This window comes from Salmo salar, chromosome 01 (genome assembly GCF_965601325.2).
Source record: "Salmo salar chromosome 01, fSalSal1, whole genome shotgun sequence".
NCBI classification, from domain to species: Eukaryota; Metazoa; Chordata; class Actinopteri; order Salmoniformes; family Salmonidae; genus Salmo; species Salmo salar.
In genome coordinates, this window is record NC_138291.1 from 77,493,572 (window position 1) to 77,510,849 (window position 17,278).

General features: G+C 43.1%; 1 protein-coding gene across 1 annotated transcript in view; it reads left to right on the top strand.

The window, feature by feature from the left end:
* Window positions 1-2,387: 2,387 nt before the first annotated feature.
* Window positions 2,388-17,278, top strand: part of pdzd7a (PDZ domain containing 7a) — a 46,728-nt gene continuing 31,837 nt past the window's right edge. The window contains exons 1-7 of the mRNA XM_082967622.1: window positions 2,388-2,682; window positions 2,905-3,042; window positions 5,494-5,668; window positions 8,507-8,683; window positions 9,015-9,162; window positions 10,821-10,881; window positions 16,143-16,658. Coding sequence (XP_082823748.1) covers window positions 2,388-2,682; window positions 2,905-3,042; window positions 5,494-5,668; window positions 8,507-8,683; window positions 9,015-9,162; window positions 10,821-10,881; window positions 16,143-16,658 — 1,510 coding nt within the window. The remainder of the gene's footprint in view (window positions 2,683-2,904; window positions 3,043-5,493; window positions 5,669-8,506; window positions 8,684-9,014; window positions 9,163-10,820; window positions 10,882-16,142; window positions 16,659-17,278) is intronic.

Consider the following 17,278-nt stretch of genomic DNA (forward strand, 5'->3'; position numbering starts at 1 on the left):
GTAGTCTAGTCAATTACAATAAGTATGTTATCTCATTAAGTATCTCCTTAAAGTGTCAATCAGCAGTTAAAACAATAATAACGCGTACTCCACACCGGGCTGGAGAAATGTAACCACTCTCAAATTCATAGACAGAGTTATGGATGCAAAGACTGGCCACCCTTGATATTAACATTTTAGTTTTAACCATGTTTTGAAGCTATATAGTGTTTTTTTACATTAACTTTGTTTCCAAACATTGGAGTGAAATAACTTATATTTTGGGTTCTGATGGGGTATGACAATTTAACTGAGCTCATGAGTCATTTATAAGTTATATTCTTCAAGAATAATTCATTCATAAGTCCAAAAACATATGAAGCAACTGCAGATTGCCCCTTTAACGAAGCAGGTGAACAGCAATTATGTGACTTTAGTAGTTTCAGTTTGTTAAAGTCTCTCTAAGATCTAAAAGCACAGGGAGTTTTTTCTTAGTAGCCTAACTAAGTTATTCTAGATAGTTAGTTAGTTACTGTGTGAGTCAAACAGCTTGTGTGTTTAGTGCCTATAAGCACCTCAATATTTTTTTTAATTATTTGCTACTTTGCGAGCCTTATAATATAAGCAGTGGCATAGACACCTGGCTAGGTGTTACAGTGTAGGATTAATTAATACCCAAGACAATTGTCACTGTCCAGAGCAAATGAGATGGCACTAATGTGTCTTAAGCCATCCGCAGGTGTCCAATGGTATGGGAGAGGGGCGGGCTCATGCATGTCTATCTGTGTTAGTCACAGGTGAGGTCACAGAGCACAACATGGTGACAGGTAATGTTATTGTTAAACTTAGCTGCATAGTTTGCATGCATGTGTTGATGGGGAGTGTGTGTGCGTGTGTTTAACTTTAGCAAACTGTTTAGGTAGACTATTATTATTTATTTATTTAACAAAGAACTAGTTTGATACCGAGCCAAAATTGTTGGTATCTTTTGTGTGCCTCTGTTGCATCTCTCTGACCTGTTAAGGATCCTCTTTAGGTCCATGTTAAGTATCCGTGAGCCTAATTATAAAGTGGTCTTGATATGAATCCCTTCATGGGCTTCATGTCGTTCGTCATTGCGCTAATGGTTTATATGCTGAAGTCACCTTTTAAGTTATTCCTATACTAAAATAACTTTTGACTAAATTGGACTGAATTGTCTACGAACTTCTGAAATAGCAAAGCCAATATAAGGTATGTCATCAGTACTATTAGAGAGGGGGCTCCTTTTGTGGGGCAGGTATTTAGCCAAGAGTAAAGCTTTAATTGTTATTTTTTTAGCTTTGTTTGTTTACGTAACCCGTTGCTCGAGCACTGTCCAAGGTGCTGAAGTGGAGCTGCTGAAGTGGTGCGCTGCGTGTGAACTCCATTGGGCGAATGCTACAAAGGAATTGTCTACACAAATTGTGTCTACACAAATTGTATCTACTTAGGTGCAGGACTTATTCTACCTTCATAATGACAATCAAAAGTAGTTGTGTATACTTGAATAAATCAAATAATCTATATTTGGTGACAGGTAAAGTGTGTCTCAAGTGAGAAGCTTTTTAGAAGGTGAGCAGTGTTTGAGATACCTCGCATTATGAAACCGTACTCCACGCTATGTCCCCTTTATCTTTTTAATAAAACATGAATGTTTTCGGGGCTGTTGATATCCGACTACGTCCCGTGGGAAATCATGGAAGGTTTTTTTTACAGAGCGGTGCCCAACGACGTCTCGCTTCATAGATGGGTGAGCGGTGCGCTGGGACAGCATGGTCGAGGAGAATGGACTCAAAGGCCACTGTAGCAGACATCTTGGCCCCGGCAGCTGGACCGGAGGAAGTGGACGACCCAGTTGGAATGGCAAAAGAAGGACATCTTTCTGGATTAAAAGTGACTGGTCTTGAACGGTGACTGCCATGGATGTGCCCGAAGTTCATTAACAGACAGCTCATTTTGACGTCTACAAACAAACCCAAGGATGCACTCACTTATTAAGGATACAAATATTGTACTTTTTCAGTCCCATAACTGTGCCTGGATGAAATACTTTGGGAGTGAGGGAACTTAACTCTTGATTGATTGATTGCAACCTGACTAGTTTCCATAACTTATTTATCTCCTTTAACTAATGGACTCAATTTTATAATTTTGTTTTTTATGTCTCTACTAGCCTAATGTGGCTTTTGGACATTTTTGTATTGGACTTCACTATTGACAAGCAGTAATGGATGGATTTTTTTACTTGTTCCCTCTGTTTAACTCTTGATTGATTGATCCAGCCAAACCACCCCCTCACTCCCCTCTACCTCTCCTCCCATCCCCTCTGCATCTCCAGGCAAGTCCCTGGTGTGGATGAGTGTGGGAGGGGGAGTAGGCCTCTCGCCATGGCTCACTCCTCTGACTACCACAACCATAGGGAAATGACCAATGGGCGAGGACATCCTCTCCCCCACCCTCACAATGGAGAAGGCTACCCTTACCCCCACAATCATAATGGGGGAGACCACCTTCACTCTCACAACGGGAGAGGCCACCCTCACTCCCACAATGGGGGCCATGGGGGCCAGGCTGGGGGGTCCCACTCGACAAACCGCTACATGCAGAAGAAGCATCACCGCCACAGGGGAGGCAGGTCCTCACCCATGGGCAGAGTCATCCTCATCAACTCTCCTGTCGATGGTAATAATTTTACTGTGTCTACTCCCCCTCCCACAGTAACACAGTGTTGTATGAACTCTTAAGTCCACAAAACTAAAGCCTGCTGAGCTGAAGATCCTTCATTAGTTCAGGACAATAATACATTTACTTACAACTCCCATATTTCTTCTGTAGCCAACTTGTTGTCAGTACAGTGTTTCTACTGCATTGGATCTCAGAGTGCCTGTTCCCTCTTGTTTACAGGTGGGGATGACTGTGAAGACCTCCACACAGTGACAGTAGATAAGAGTGCAGACGGCCGTCTGGGATTCAGTGTTCGAGGTGGTTCAGAACACGGACTCAGCATCTTCGTCAGCAAGATAGAGGATGACAGCGCTGCAGGTAGGCCCTATAACAGAGGGAGGGAGGTGTGTGTGTGTTGACCCCATAATGACCCCTGTTTGTCTTGCAGAGCATGCAGGCCTTTACGAGTGTGTTTGTGTGAGTATGCGTTTGTGGGCTTGCGTGTGTGCATGTGCATTTGTTTGTGTGTGTGTGTGTTCCTACAGTTGAAGTTGGAAGTTTACATACACGTTAGCCAAATACATTTAAACTCAGTTTTTCACAATTCCTGACATTTAATCCTAGTAAAAATTCCCTGCTTTAGGTAAGTTAGGATCACCACTTTATTTTAGGAATGTGAAATGTCAGAATAATAGTAGAGAGAATGATTTATTTCAGCTTTTATTTCTTTCATCACATTCCCAGTGGGTCAGAAGTTTACATACACTCAAATAGTATTTGGTAACATTGCCTTTAAATTGTTTAAGTTGGGTCAAACGTTTCGGGTAGCCTTCCACAAGCTTCCCACAATAAGTTGGGTGAATTTGACAGATCTGGTGCAACTGAGTCAGGTTTGTAGGCCTCCTTTCTCGCACATGCTTTTTCTGTTCTGCCCACTAATTTTCTATGGGATTGAGGTCATGGCTTTGTGACTCCAATACCTTGACATTGTTGTAGTTAAGCCATTTTGCCACAATTTTGGAAGTATGCTTGGGGTCATTGTCCATTTGGAAGACCCATTTGCGACCAAGCTTTAACTTCCTGATTATGTCTTGAGATGTTTCTTCAATATATCCACATAATTTTCCATCCTCATGATGCCATCTATTTTGTGAAGTGCACCAGTCCCTCCTTCAGCAAAGCACTCCCACAACATGATGCTGCCCCCCCGTGCTTGCAAACCTCCCCCTTTTTCCTCCAAACATAATGATGGTCATCATGGCCAAACAGTTCTATTTTTGTTTCACGAGACCAGAGGACATTTCTCCAAAAAGTATGATCTTTGTCCCCATGTGCAGTTGCAAACCGTAGTCTGGCTTTATTATGGCGGTTTTGGAGCAGTGGCTTCTTCCTTGCTGAGCGGCCTTTCAGGTTATGTCGATATAGCACTCGTTTTTACTGTGGATATAGATACGTTTGTACCTGTTTCCTCCAGCATCTTCACAAGGTCCTTTGCTGTTGTTCTGGGATTGATTTGCACTTTTCACATCAAAGTACGTTCATCTCTAGGAGACAGAACACGGCTCCTTCCTGAGCGGTATGATGGCTGCGTGGTCCCATGGTGTTTATACTTGTGTACTATTGTTTGTACAGATGAATGTGGTACTTTCAGGCGTTTGGAAATTGCTCCCAAGGATGAACCAGACTTGTGGAGGTCTACAGTTTTTGCTGAGGTCTTGGCTGATTTCTTTTGAATTTCCCATGATGTCAAGCAAAGAGGCACTGAGTTTGAAGGTAGGCCTTGAAGGTAGGCCACAGGTACACCTCCAATTGACTTAAATTATGTCAATAGGCCTATCAGACGCTTATAAAGCCAGCTTCTAAAGCCATGACATCACTGGAATTGTGATACAGTGAATTATAAGTGAAATAATCTGTCTGTAAACAATTGTTGTAAAAATTACTTGTGTCATGCACAAAGTAGATGTCCTAACCGACTTGCCAAAGCTATAGTTTGTTGACAAAAAATTTGTGGAGTGGTTGTGTCGCGAGAATTTTCAATCCCAATGATAATAATTAACAATCAATTAAGCTTTTGACCAATCCCCAAGGTTTGTAAGACCCTAGGTGTAATAATAATTAGGCAAAGACTCAGCTTATGCAAAAGGTTCGTACAGTTTATTCACGAGAACGTTCTAAAGTCCACAATACAAAGACATGCCATTTTATAACTCACTCCCTACTTATGCACATACCTCCACACAAACAGTAGATAGCCTACGCACATACATACACACGAACAGTAGGTAGGCTGTATCCTTCTCCATAGTTTTCACCACGGTTTATCACTACCAAGCTGGCAGTTCCATCCCCCCGAGATTAGAGGAACCTTGAAAGGACTCCCTGTCGTATCGTACATTTCTCAGAGTTCTAGCCAGGTCAGGTCATACACAGTTTAATTGTTCTCGGTATCTTCTTAGTCACACACACACACCCACACACACACACACACATTTCTCTCCCTCACATGTCTCTACCGAACCTTATTGGACTTACATTTAGTACTTTAATTCATTATACATGTTACAGAATAGAATGATTACATTTGTCTAATTAATTATTCATTATATATGTTACTTAATGTCATAATTACGTTTCATGGTGGAATTGTTTGGTCATTACCTTTAAGCATATAAATTCCCTTATCAGGTTGAAAAACAAGTTTTAATGACTCCAACCTAAGTGTATGTAAACTTCCGACTTCAACTGTATGTGTGCGTGTGTATACATGTGTATGTACTGTATGCGTCAGTCAGTCTGTGCTTAAATCCCTTCGTCTCTCCCCTCCAGAGCAGGCAGGTCTCTGTGTAGGGGACAAGTTGGTGGAGGTGAATGGTATCAGCCTGGAAAGCATCACTATGAGCAGTGCTGTGAAGGTCCTGACAGGGAACAACAGGCTGAAGATGGTGGTGAGACGTGTGGGGAAAGTCCCTGGTATACGCTACTCCAAGGAGAAGACTACATGGTGAGAGGGCCTAGTGTAGTGTAGTGTACTGTACTGTTCACTCTTAGAAAGAAATATGATATCTAGAACCTAAAAATGTTCTTCAACTGTCCCCATAGCAGAACCCTTTGAAGAACCATTTTTGATTCCAGGTAGAACCTCTTTGGTTCCAGGTAGAACCCTTTTGGGTTCCAGGTAGAACCCTTTCCACAGAGGGTTCTACATGGAATCAAAAAGAGTTCTACCTGGAACCAAAAAGGGTTCTACCTGGAACCAAAAAGGGTTGTCTTATTGGGACAGCCGAAGACCCCTTCTGGAACCATTTTTTCTAAGAGTGTACTAAACTGTTATATTATGTCACGTCTGTACTGCTCTGTACTGTTATGTGATGTAGTTGGGCAGTTCCTAATGTAATGGTTAGTTGAGACAGGGACATGTGTGTAAATGAGTGTAGTTGTTAATCAGCATTCAAGTTCAAGTGCAACCTGACTAGTTCAAGCCACCTGAAGCACTGGAGTGGAGTGAGCGAAGTATGGGTAATGAGACAGGCTGGTATCATAGACTAGACGTAACATTGTAAATGAAATCCAAATGAGTATGATATGTTACGTTTGGTATGGTCACATAAGACAGAAAGTTACTTAAGGAAAAAACTAAAAGAGGGTGGTTGGTCGGGGCAAACACGAATGTCTAGCATCCCAAAGGTTGAATGTTCAATGTCATTATGGACAACTTTAGCATTTTAGCGAATTAGCAACTTTGCAACCACTTACTACCTTTTAGCTACGTTGCAACTACTTAGCATGTTAGCTAACCCTTCCCCAAACCCTACTTAGCCCTAACCTTAACCCCTAACCAAGCTAACGTTAGCCACAAAATTGGAATTCGTAACATATCACACGAAATGGATGATGGACATCCATACATCAACAAATAAATGCATACATGTACCATACCAAACGTTACATGTCATACTAATTTCAGTGTCCCAGACTTTCATTTACTATGTTACATCTACCCCTGAGTCAAGGTTTCAGGCAGGAGACTACCTGATGCATATGATCAGTACAACAACAACACTATACAGAGCACAGGAGGTTGGAGGTACCTAAATTGGGGAGAACGGGCTCGTTGTAATGGCTGGAGCGGAATTAGTGAAATTGTATCAGATACATCAAACACATAGTTTCCATTTGTTTGATTCAATTCTATTCGCTCTGTTCTAGCCTTTATTATGAGTCGTCCTCCCCTCGGCAGCCTCCACTGTTACATAGTTAGTGTCACATGGTTCCATATAATATGTATCCGGTTTTGTGATACCGAGTGTATCGTATGCATCAACAGTGTGTTGAATGCATCATGATCCTTTTGAAATTGATCCCATTAGGCTTATGGTTTGTGAATTCTTTATAAGTATTACGTTTTTCATAGTAGAACAGCTAGTATTATATCTCTGGTCACATCAGTATGATGCGTCACCACTAGGTTATCTTGCTGCTGAGGGATCTTGGTTTCATGGTGCACGGCTAGATGGATTTCCTCTATGACTATGGCTATTTGACTAATTGATAGGAAGGACAGAACTCACTGGGGAATGGGGCTGCTGCTGTGTATGTGCGCATGTGTTTGAGTGTTAGTAGGTGAGGAGGGAGGTGAAGTATGTCACATTAAATCTAATTTGGGGGGGGGGGGGGCAATGCAAATAGTCTGGGTAGCCATTTGATTAGATGTTCAGGAGTCTTATGGCTTGGGGGTAGAAGCTGTTCAGAAGCCTCTTGGACCTACACTTGGTGCTCAGGTACCGCTTGCCGTGCGGTAGCAGAGAGAACAGTCTATGACTAGGGTGGCTGGTGTCTGACAATTTTTAGGGCCTTCATCTGACACTGCCTGGTATAGAGGTCCTGGATGGCAGGAAGCTTTGACCCAGTGATGTACTGGGCCGTACGTACTACCCTCTGTAATGCCTTGCGGTCGGAGGCCGAGCAGTTGCCATATCTGGCAGTGATACAACCAGTCAGGATGCTCGCGATGGTGCAGCTGTAGAACCTTTTGAGGATCTGAGGACCCATGTCAAATCTTTTCAGTCTCCTGAGGGGGAATAGGTTTTGTCGTGCCCTCTTCACGACTGTATTGGTGTGCTTGGACCATGTTAGTTTGTTGGTGATGTGGACACCAAGGAACTTGAAGCTCTCAACCTGCTCCACTTCAGCCCCGTCGACGAGAATGGGGGCATGCTCGGTCCTGTTTTTCCTGCAGTCCACAATCATCTCCTTTTATCTTGATCACATTGAGGGAGAGGTTGTTGTCCTGGCACCACACGGCCAGGTCTCTGACCTCCTCCCTATAGGCTGTCTCGTCGTTGTCGATGATCAGGCCTACCACTGTTGTGTCATCTGCAAACTTAATGATGGTGTTGCAGTCGTGCCTGGCCGTGCAGTTATGGGTGAACAGGGAGTACAAGAGGGGACTGTGCACGCAACCCTGAGGGGCTCCTGTGTTGACTATCAGCGTGGCGGATGTGTTGTTACCTATCCTCGCCACCTGGGGGCGGCCCATCAGGAAGTCCAAGAGCCAGTTGCAGAGGGAGGTGTTTAGTCCCAGGGTCCTTAGCTTATTGATGAGCTTTGAGGGCACTATAGTGTTGAACGCTGAGCTGTAGTCAATGAATAGCATTCTCACATAGGTGTTCCTTTTGTCCAGTTGGGAAAGGGCAATGTGGAGTGCAATAGAGATTGCATCATCTGTGGATCTGTTAGTGCGGTATGCAAATTGGAGTGGGTCTAGTGTATGTACATATCTGTGTGTGTTTGTATGTACAGTATGTTTATGTACATATCTAGCATGTGTTTGTTTCTGCAGGGTGGATCTGATCCAGAGGCGTATGGTAGTAGAGGAGAGTGGTCGTACTCCTTCAGATGCCAGTTCAGACAGTGTTCTTCGTAGGATGGTTCACCTCTACACAACCTCAGACGACTACTGCCTGGGATTCAACATCAGAGGGGGCAAAGAGTTCGGACTGGGCATCTATGTCTCTAAGTACGTGGTCCTGGGGAAGTTACAGGTTGTGAAGGTTTATGTTCCCACCCATCACTAGATTAAACTGCTCAAGCATACAACACTGTTGCTCTCAACAACAACAAAATACAGTGGAGATACCTTTGTTTGTAACATGTAAATATATTCAGAATTGACTTGTGGGAGACGTGAGCAGCCCTTAATTGAATCTGAACTCTAACTACTGGATGGCAACTATCAGAGAACAATGTTAGAACAACGTTAGAAGCTCAGAGCAATACAAAACACAACTCAAAACAACCGGCCAACTCCATGACACATCTTCCTTGACTTCTCTGTGTATTGTGATCAGGTTGGACCCTGGGGGTCTGGCGGAGCAGCACGGCATCAAGATGGGCGACCAGATCCTAGCGGCCAATGGGGTGAGCTTTGATGGCATCACCCATAGCAATGCCGTGGAAGTTCTGAAGAGCCACACCCACATCATGCTAACCATCAGGGTGAGAGAGAAGACTCATCTTTGACTGCGTTCCTAGTGGCACCCTGTTCCCTTTATAGTGCACTACCCCTGTTGGGACGCAAACCTTTTCTTTAGCTATCTATAGTGCTTTCACCTATCCAGTCCTATCAGATCTGTGAAGTGGAGTGAACTAGCTTGGGCAGATGAAAGGGAACATCTTTCTGAAGTGAAACACAGCCATTATAAGTGCATCTAAATAGTCTAAAGTTGCCTCCACTCCTTGTCTCCTCTCCATCATATACACTGATCAATACTGTTCTCCTAAATGCATGTACATCAAGGTTGAAAGTGGTACACACTAACGTTTCATATGAAACATGTACTCGATGTTCAATAGGTTAGATCCATTTCATACCTAACAGTTGATCACGTGGTGCTCTAAGTACTCTGGCACATTAATGGATGTTTCAGTGCGTTAAACAACACCGGCTCTTCTTGCGCAGGGGAGTGAGACAGCATAGTAAAGCAGACAGCTGGCACCTGGCCCATGCATTCCTCTGTGTTTGTGTGTGTACCTGTGTGTGTGTGTGTGTGTGTGTGTATGTGAGTTTGTGTGCACGCCCAGCCCCTCACATTCCAGTGGGCTCACTTTACTCCTCTCATCTCGGGTTCCGTGCGAGAAAAAACGCCAGGGACGACGTTCATTATTTACAAGGCAGCAAGATCAAGTTATAATCAGCAGAAAGCCTTGTTTTATGTCTCTCCTCTGCCCTGCGCTAAACCCCATTATGGCTCAAAATTACACACATAGGAGCCGGGTTAGTTTGCTAAACGCCCCCCAACACCTGCCCAGACCAAGGCCATTGTGGAGGCTCTCAGAGGGGGTCCACTGTGACTTCCGCCTGACCTGAAATGGTGGCTTTCCTTTGTGGTCTTAAGTGTAGGGATCTTAGAAGTGGTCAAGTGAGACTTGTGTTTGACCTAAAATGGTGCCCTGTTCTCCATGTGGACCTGTGCTGAGTAGCAGTATGGTGAGAAGGCATAAGCTGCCCTGGAGAGGTGGTGAATCTGGTGAGTGAGTGTCTGCCATCTTGGGTCAGGGCTCAAGTTTTTCCCTAGTGCTGTGTTTCTGTATTAATACAGGACGTGTGTGTGTGTGTGTGTGTGTGTGTGTGGTGTGTGTGTGTGTGTGTGTGTATTTGTTTACACATCTGCATGCGCGCGTGTGTGTGTGTGTGTGTGTGTGTGTGTGTGTGTGTGTGTGTGTGTGTGTGTGTGTGTGTGTGTGTGTGTGTGTGTGTGTGTCCTCATGTGGAATTGCAGTGAGGTCCGTCAAGTTCCTAAGGGTCACTTGTCCTTGTAGCACCCACACACTTTCACTGAGCGGAAGGTCACATAGGCCCCAGAGCTAGAAGAAACTTCTGTGAGACTCTGTAAAGGTCATGAAATAGAGGCTAGTCTACTTATATCCTGTCCTCAGAACACCTATCCTAGGGTAAACACATCCAGATATCCACATAAGGAGTGAGAACTGAACTTCTGATAAAATATTTATAGAAATGTCGTGTGTGATGATGATGAGTATGATGGAGAGAATAAGGTGGAGGATGATGATGATAATGATGATGATAGAGAACGAATATGATTATGATGATGATGATTGTGATGATGATCTGATGTTTATCTTCATCCTAACAGGAGGCAGGAAGATACCCTGCATACAAAGAGATGGTGGCTGAATACAGCTGGCTCAGCAAAAGTATGTATCTCCCTTCTTAGTATGCTACTCACACACAGACAATCCTGAATGTATAGTATACTAATGGAAGTACAATGAGCTAATAAGTAACATGAAAGGATTCAAACGTAGAAAATAAAAAATAAGTACATTAAACGCTTGACCTCAATGTTTTATTTGAATATTCCATTCATTTCATGAAAGCTTCACCAATTCTAGAATCCCAATCTCCAATTAAGACTCTGCCAGATTCTACATTACATGACATTACATAACGTGTCAATCTAAAGTAGAGCACCGGCTACATCACATGTACTTTAACTAAATCCCTCTGCGGTGTTCTACTCAGTCCCCAGATCTGATCCTCTGCTTTTTTGCTTAATATGAGTGGGTCTGAAAATAGCCCCAGATTAGTGCTGTGTGTGCTCAGAGACAGAGCAGTACTCTGGGTTGGGCACGGCGTGTTACGACAGGTTGGTGGCTGGGTGGCAGGATGGGTTTGTGTCCCAAATGGCATCCTATTCCCTATTTAGTGCACTTTTGACCAGTGTCTATAGGGCTCTGGTCAAAAGTAGTGCACTACTGTATATAAGAAATAGGGTGCCATTTGATACATACTCTCGGTGTATTTAGGTTGCTGGGATCTAAGGCTACTGAGTCGTTTCTGGGTTTTATATGATTTTTCCTGATGATTCATGTAGTTGAATTGATTCTCTGGATTTACTGTAGTTAAAGCCAATGGGATTAGCTAACACAGCGGTTTGTTGTTTTAAAGTTTTGAAAGTCTCTGAAAAAGTGTTCCATTGAAAAAGTTTGGTTACTTTTGGATCCCGTGACGGGGTTAGCCTCAGTTGCTGGTACTGCTATATCTGTCCAGGGATACTGCCAACCAAAAGTTTGAAGAGATGCTTGGCATAGCAGCTAGCCTATCTGCTAACTAGCTCTCAAGCTAGCAAGGTTTCCTTGACAGATTGAACACACGCAGTTAGCCCTTGTGGCTGGGACAGCAGATTGTCCCAGGCTTGTGGCTGTCTGAATCCCTGCTGTTTGCTGCTGTTTAAATCTTCCCTGTGACCTGCCCTGTCTTCTGGAACTGCATGGAGTACCAGAATTGGCATGCAATCCTACCATGGCATCCAAAGCCAAAGGTGGGAGTCATGGAGGGGACAGTATTTCTCTATCACAGGTGAAGGATCTTTTAAACAAACAAAAAGAGTTCTACAAGCAGTTGTTACAACAATAGGAAAATAGCTTCAAGAGCTTTGTCCAAATACTGATGGACTCAACTAACAAAATAATAGACAATCTGACCAGAGAGGTCCAGGACCTTCAAGAATTGTTTGCAAGGAGAGGATGTCCTGAAAGAAACTTGCAGCAAGATGACAAAAAACTGTAAATCCTCTCGCTGACATCAGCACTCTCTCTGTGAATCATTATTAACAATGCCTGGAAAAAATGACTATCTAAAGGGACAATCCAGGAGGAATAACATTGTTCTGAATGACATACCAGAGTCTTCACATGAGAGCTTGACCGAGTCTGAGGAGAAAATACGAAAGAATGATCACTGAAAAGCTGCCGATGGATCATACGAAGATTGAGGTGGAACGCGCCCACAGGTCTGGAAAACATGTAACCAGCCTAGGTGACAGACTGAGGCCGATAGTGGTCAAGTTCCGGAGGTTTAAGGACAAGATGGCTGTTCTGGAGAGAGCCAAGAACTTGAGAGGAACCAACATCATCCTCAACGAGGACCTCTCTGAAGCTGTGTGCCAGAGGCGGAAAGAACTTATCCCAACTATGAAAGCTGTCAGAGAGCATGGGAACATTGCTAACATCTGCTACGACCAGCTCATTGTCCATCCTCCCTCCAAAAAGCCTGGGAGGAATGAGAGAGACAAGCCTCAGGGTCAGTAGCTTCAGCCCAACATCTCACACACACACACACACACACACACACACACACACACACACACACACACACACACACACACACACACACACACACACACACACACACACACACACACACACACACACACACACACACACATTTATTTTGTCTCGTCTCCCTTTTATGTTTATCTCCAATAAGCTACCAATGCAAGGGCTAAGAATAGCCATATTAATATATGTAGCCTTAGAAATAAGGTTCATGAAAAAAAATGACTTGCTAACATCAGATAACATTCAAATACTGGCCATCTCTGAAACGAATTCCTTTGATACAGCAGTAGCAATACAGGGATATAACATCTACAGAAAATACAGGAATGCCCATGGTGGAGGTGTTGCTGTATATGTTCAGAGCCATATTCCTGTAAAGCTTAGAGAGGATCTAATGTCAAATGTTGTTAAAGTGTTGTGGTTGCGAGTTCACCTGCCTCATCTAGAACTTCTTATTTTGGGGTGCTGCTATAGGCCATCAAGTGCTTACAGTCAGTATTTGAATAATATGTGTGCAATGCTTGATAATGTGTGTGATGTTTAATAGAGAGGTCTATTTTCTGGGTGACCTGAACATTGACTGCTTAGCAACTAGCTATCCTCTCAAGATGAAGCTTCTAACTGTGACTAGTGCCTGTAATATGACTCAGGTTATCACTCAACCAACTAGAGTGCATACCAATAGTGTTGGATCAGATCGTCACTAATGCTACAGAGCTTTGCTCCAAAGCAAAATCAGTTTGCATTGTCTGTAGTGACCATAACATTGTGGCAATAATAAGGAAAGCCAAAGTGCCACAGGTTGGGCCTAAAGTAATTTATAAGAGATCATAGAAAATGTTATTTTGTTGAAGATGTAAAAAATGTATGTTGGTCTGATGTGTATGAGGAATTGAATCCAGATGCAGCACTGGAAGTATTAAAACAAGTATTAATGCTAATTGTTGACAAGCATGCACCTGTTAGTTTCTTATCCGCGAGAACTATTAGAGCCCCCTGGATTGATGATGAATTTAAAAAAAGATATGCTTCAAAGCAATTATGCCAAAGAGGTGACAAAGAAGTCAGGATGCTCAGCTGATTGGTTGACATGATGTAAATTGAGAAATATTGTGACTAAACTTATATTACCAAGCAAAGATAACTGACATAAAACACAATGGAAAAATACTTTGGAGTACCTTAAATGATGTCATGGGCAGAAAACCCGATTAATCTCCATCGTTCATTGAAGTTGATGGGTCATTTATAACAAAACCTTTTGATATTGCCAATAATTTCAATGACTATTTCACCGGTAAAGTGGAAACTCAGAAGTGAAATGACAACATTGAACAGTGAACCATCATATTTTTGTATAAAATATCTAAAAATGAAAGTGAAGGATTGCTGTTTGGAATTTGGTCAAGTTCGTGTGGGAGAGGTGGAAAAACTATTGTTATCCATCAATAATGATAAGTCACCAGGTATAGACAACCGTGATGGGCAACTATGGAAAATGGAGGCAGACTGTATTGCCACTACTATTTGCTATAACTTTAACCAAAGCCTAAATGAGTTTGTGCCACAGTCGTGGAAGGAAGCTAAAGTAATTCCACTGCCTAAAAATAGTAAAGCACCATTTGCTGGCTCTAACAGCTGCCCAATCAGTTTGCTGCCTGCGCTTAGTAAACTGATGGATAAGATTGTGTTTGACCAAATACAATGTTATTCTTCAGAGAACAAGTTAACTACTGACTTTCAGCATGCAAATAGAGAAGGGCACTCAACTTCTACTGCACTGACTCTGATGACTGATGTTTGATTAAAAGAAATGGATAATACGATTATAGTTGGAGATGAATTGTTAGATTTCAGTGCAGCCTTTGATGTTATTGATCATACATTTTTATTGAAAAAACTTTATATCACCTGCCATCACATGGTTGGAGAGTTATTTATCCAACAGAACCCAGAGAGCGTTCTTCAATGGAAGCTTCTCTATCATAAGATATGTACAGTGCAGTGTCCCAGGGGGGCAGTTGCCTTGGGCCATTACTCTTCTCAATTTTTACAAATGATTTGCCACTGGTCTTACATGAAGCTAGAATGACTATGTATGCAGATTCCACATGTCAGCACCCAAAGCCAGTGAGCTCACTTAAAGTCAGCATCAGAGTGGGTGATTAATAATAAATTGGTCTTAAATACATGGTATTTAAGACTGGTATGACCATTGAGCAAGGTGAGGAAGCTAAACTCCTGGTGTATGATATTGGATGGTCAATTATCATGCCATATTGACACATTTCTTGTGAAGATGGGGAGAGGTATGTCTGGTATAAAAAGATGTTCTGCTTTTTGACACAACAATCAACTGTACTAGTTGTTTAGGCTCTGGTCTTGTCCCATCTTGATTACTGTCCAGTAATATGGTCAAGTGCAGCGAAGAAAGACTTAGCCATGCTGCAGCTTGCTTAAAACAGAGCCCTTAACTGCACATACAGAACAAACATCAATGACATGCTTGCCAGTCTTTTCTGGTTGAGGGTTGATGAGAGATTAACTGCTTCTCTTCTAGTTTTATGAGAAATATTACTGTGACGAACATTCCAGATTGTCTGCATTATCAAATAACATTCAGCTCAGACACCCATACATACCTCACAATACATACCACCAGGGGTCTCTTCTCAGTCCCCAAGTCCAAAACAAATTCCCGGCAATGCACAGTTTTATACAGAGCCATGATTCCAAACAGCAAATGTACCTTTAAAAAAACAGATTAAAAACACACTAACACACACATTTTTTGTTGTATTGTTTGTATTATTTTTTAGTTGCTTTGTTTGTATTTTGTTGTATCTAAAATGTGTGTTACTGTCCTTGTCTATCAGTGTTTTGTTACTTGTCATGTTTTGTGTTTTTGTGGACCCCAGGAAGAGTAGCTTCTGCAAAAGCTTATGGGGATCCAAATAAACAAATAAACAAACAGTGAGCTCAGCCAGATGTCAGTCTGTACCAACTACAAAGACTTTATGATCTTGTTAAAATGTGTGTTATGTATACAGCTTGTGTACTGTGGGATGGGAACTAGAGTTGGATGATTTGAGGACACAATATAAAACTGAGGAAAATATGACTTCATTCTGATTACACAATAAACCCTGATTTCAACTCCACTTATGAGGTTCGCTGGTGGTCACTTTCATCAAACTACCAATAGGTGTCTTTAACATACATTTTGCATCATTAGAGAATATTATATTGCGTCCTTTGGTATTGAAACACTATACATTTACTTTTCAAATCTCCAGCTACTGTTTCTAAATGACTTCCTCTTCTTCCCCATGCAGTGGCCAATGGAGGGCCTCCGTCCTCCTCCCAGGGCTCTGACTCTTACTCCTCGGCCTCCTCCCTGTCTTCCACCCCCCTCAGCTCCCTTAGTGGTCTCTCCCAGGTCCTCTTCCCCCCCGCCTTTGGCTCCGACATGGTGGACGTCTGCATCTCCACTGAGGACCGCTCTCGCCGCACCAGCAGCTCCGAACGCACCGCAGAGACTGCCATGCAGACTGACCTACACCCCCCCTTGGACTCTAACGCACCCCCCTCGCCTCATGGAAGGCTGGTTGCCATGGAAACAAGTCGGACGCTAGGCGCCACTGTGTTTTTGAAAGACACACCGATTCGTGGGAAAGGAGAAGGTCCTGTGGAAAGGGGAGGGGCTGGAGATGGGGTAAGGGGCAAAGGGGGGATGTTGTCACCAGGGGAACAGGATGTGGCGCAGGACTCCCCGAAAACGGCGGTGCTTATGGCCCTGAGCAGACCGAGAAAGCCGATCAGACGATCCCAGAGCCATATCACAGTTACAGGTGAGGAGCAAAACTATGATCAGTTTATGTAAATAGTTTCCAGTCCACAGCGTATGGTCCGCAAGAAATCCAAAGGCCTAAGAAAACAGAGGCCAAAGAATCAGAAATGGGAAATACACTGTTTTCAAAGAACAGTTTTTGGAGTGTATCCCTCCCTCCTGTTTTTGATACATGAATAGGCATACCTGTATATCTAATCCTAACCCAGAGCAACTATCTCCTTCGCCACACTAGAGTTATCCAGAGTTCAGTTCAGTGCCTGTGGCTGTGGGTGCCTCTGGGTAACGAGATACGCCCTCTGAGCTTTAGGGAGATCCCCTCTGAGCTGGAGTCTGATGACCTGCACACGACCCCACTGTTCCTCCCTCTCACCAGGAAGTCAACGAAAACAACACTGAAGCCTTTTTCACACTATAGGGCCAACCCGAACCAAACTGTGCTGGCCAGGATATTTTAATTTCACATTGTCCTTTCCAGCATGGTTTCAGAACTATGGTGTATGCTTAACCAGGCCAGCATTGTACAGCTCGACTTGGCTCGATAGTGTGAATCAGGCGTTACTGTCTGAGGGTGCATCTCAATAGTCAATGCTCTCCTCTCCTTCAACTGCACTGATCTGA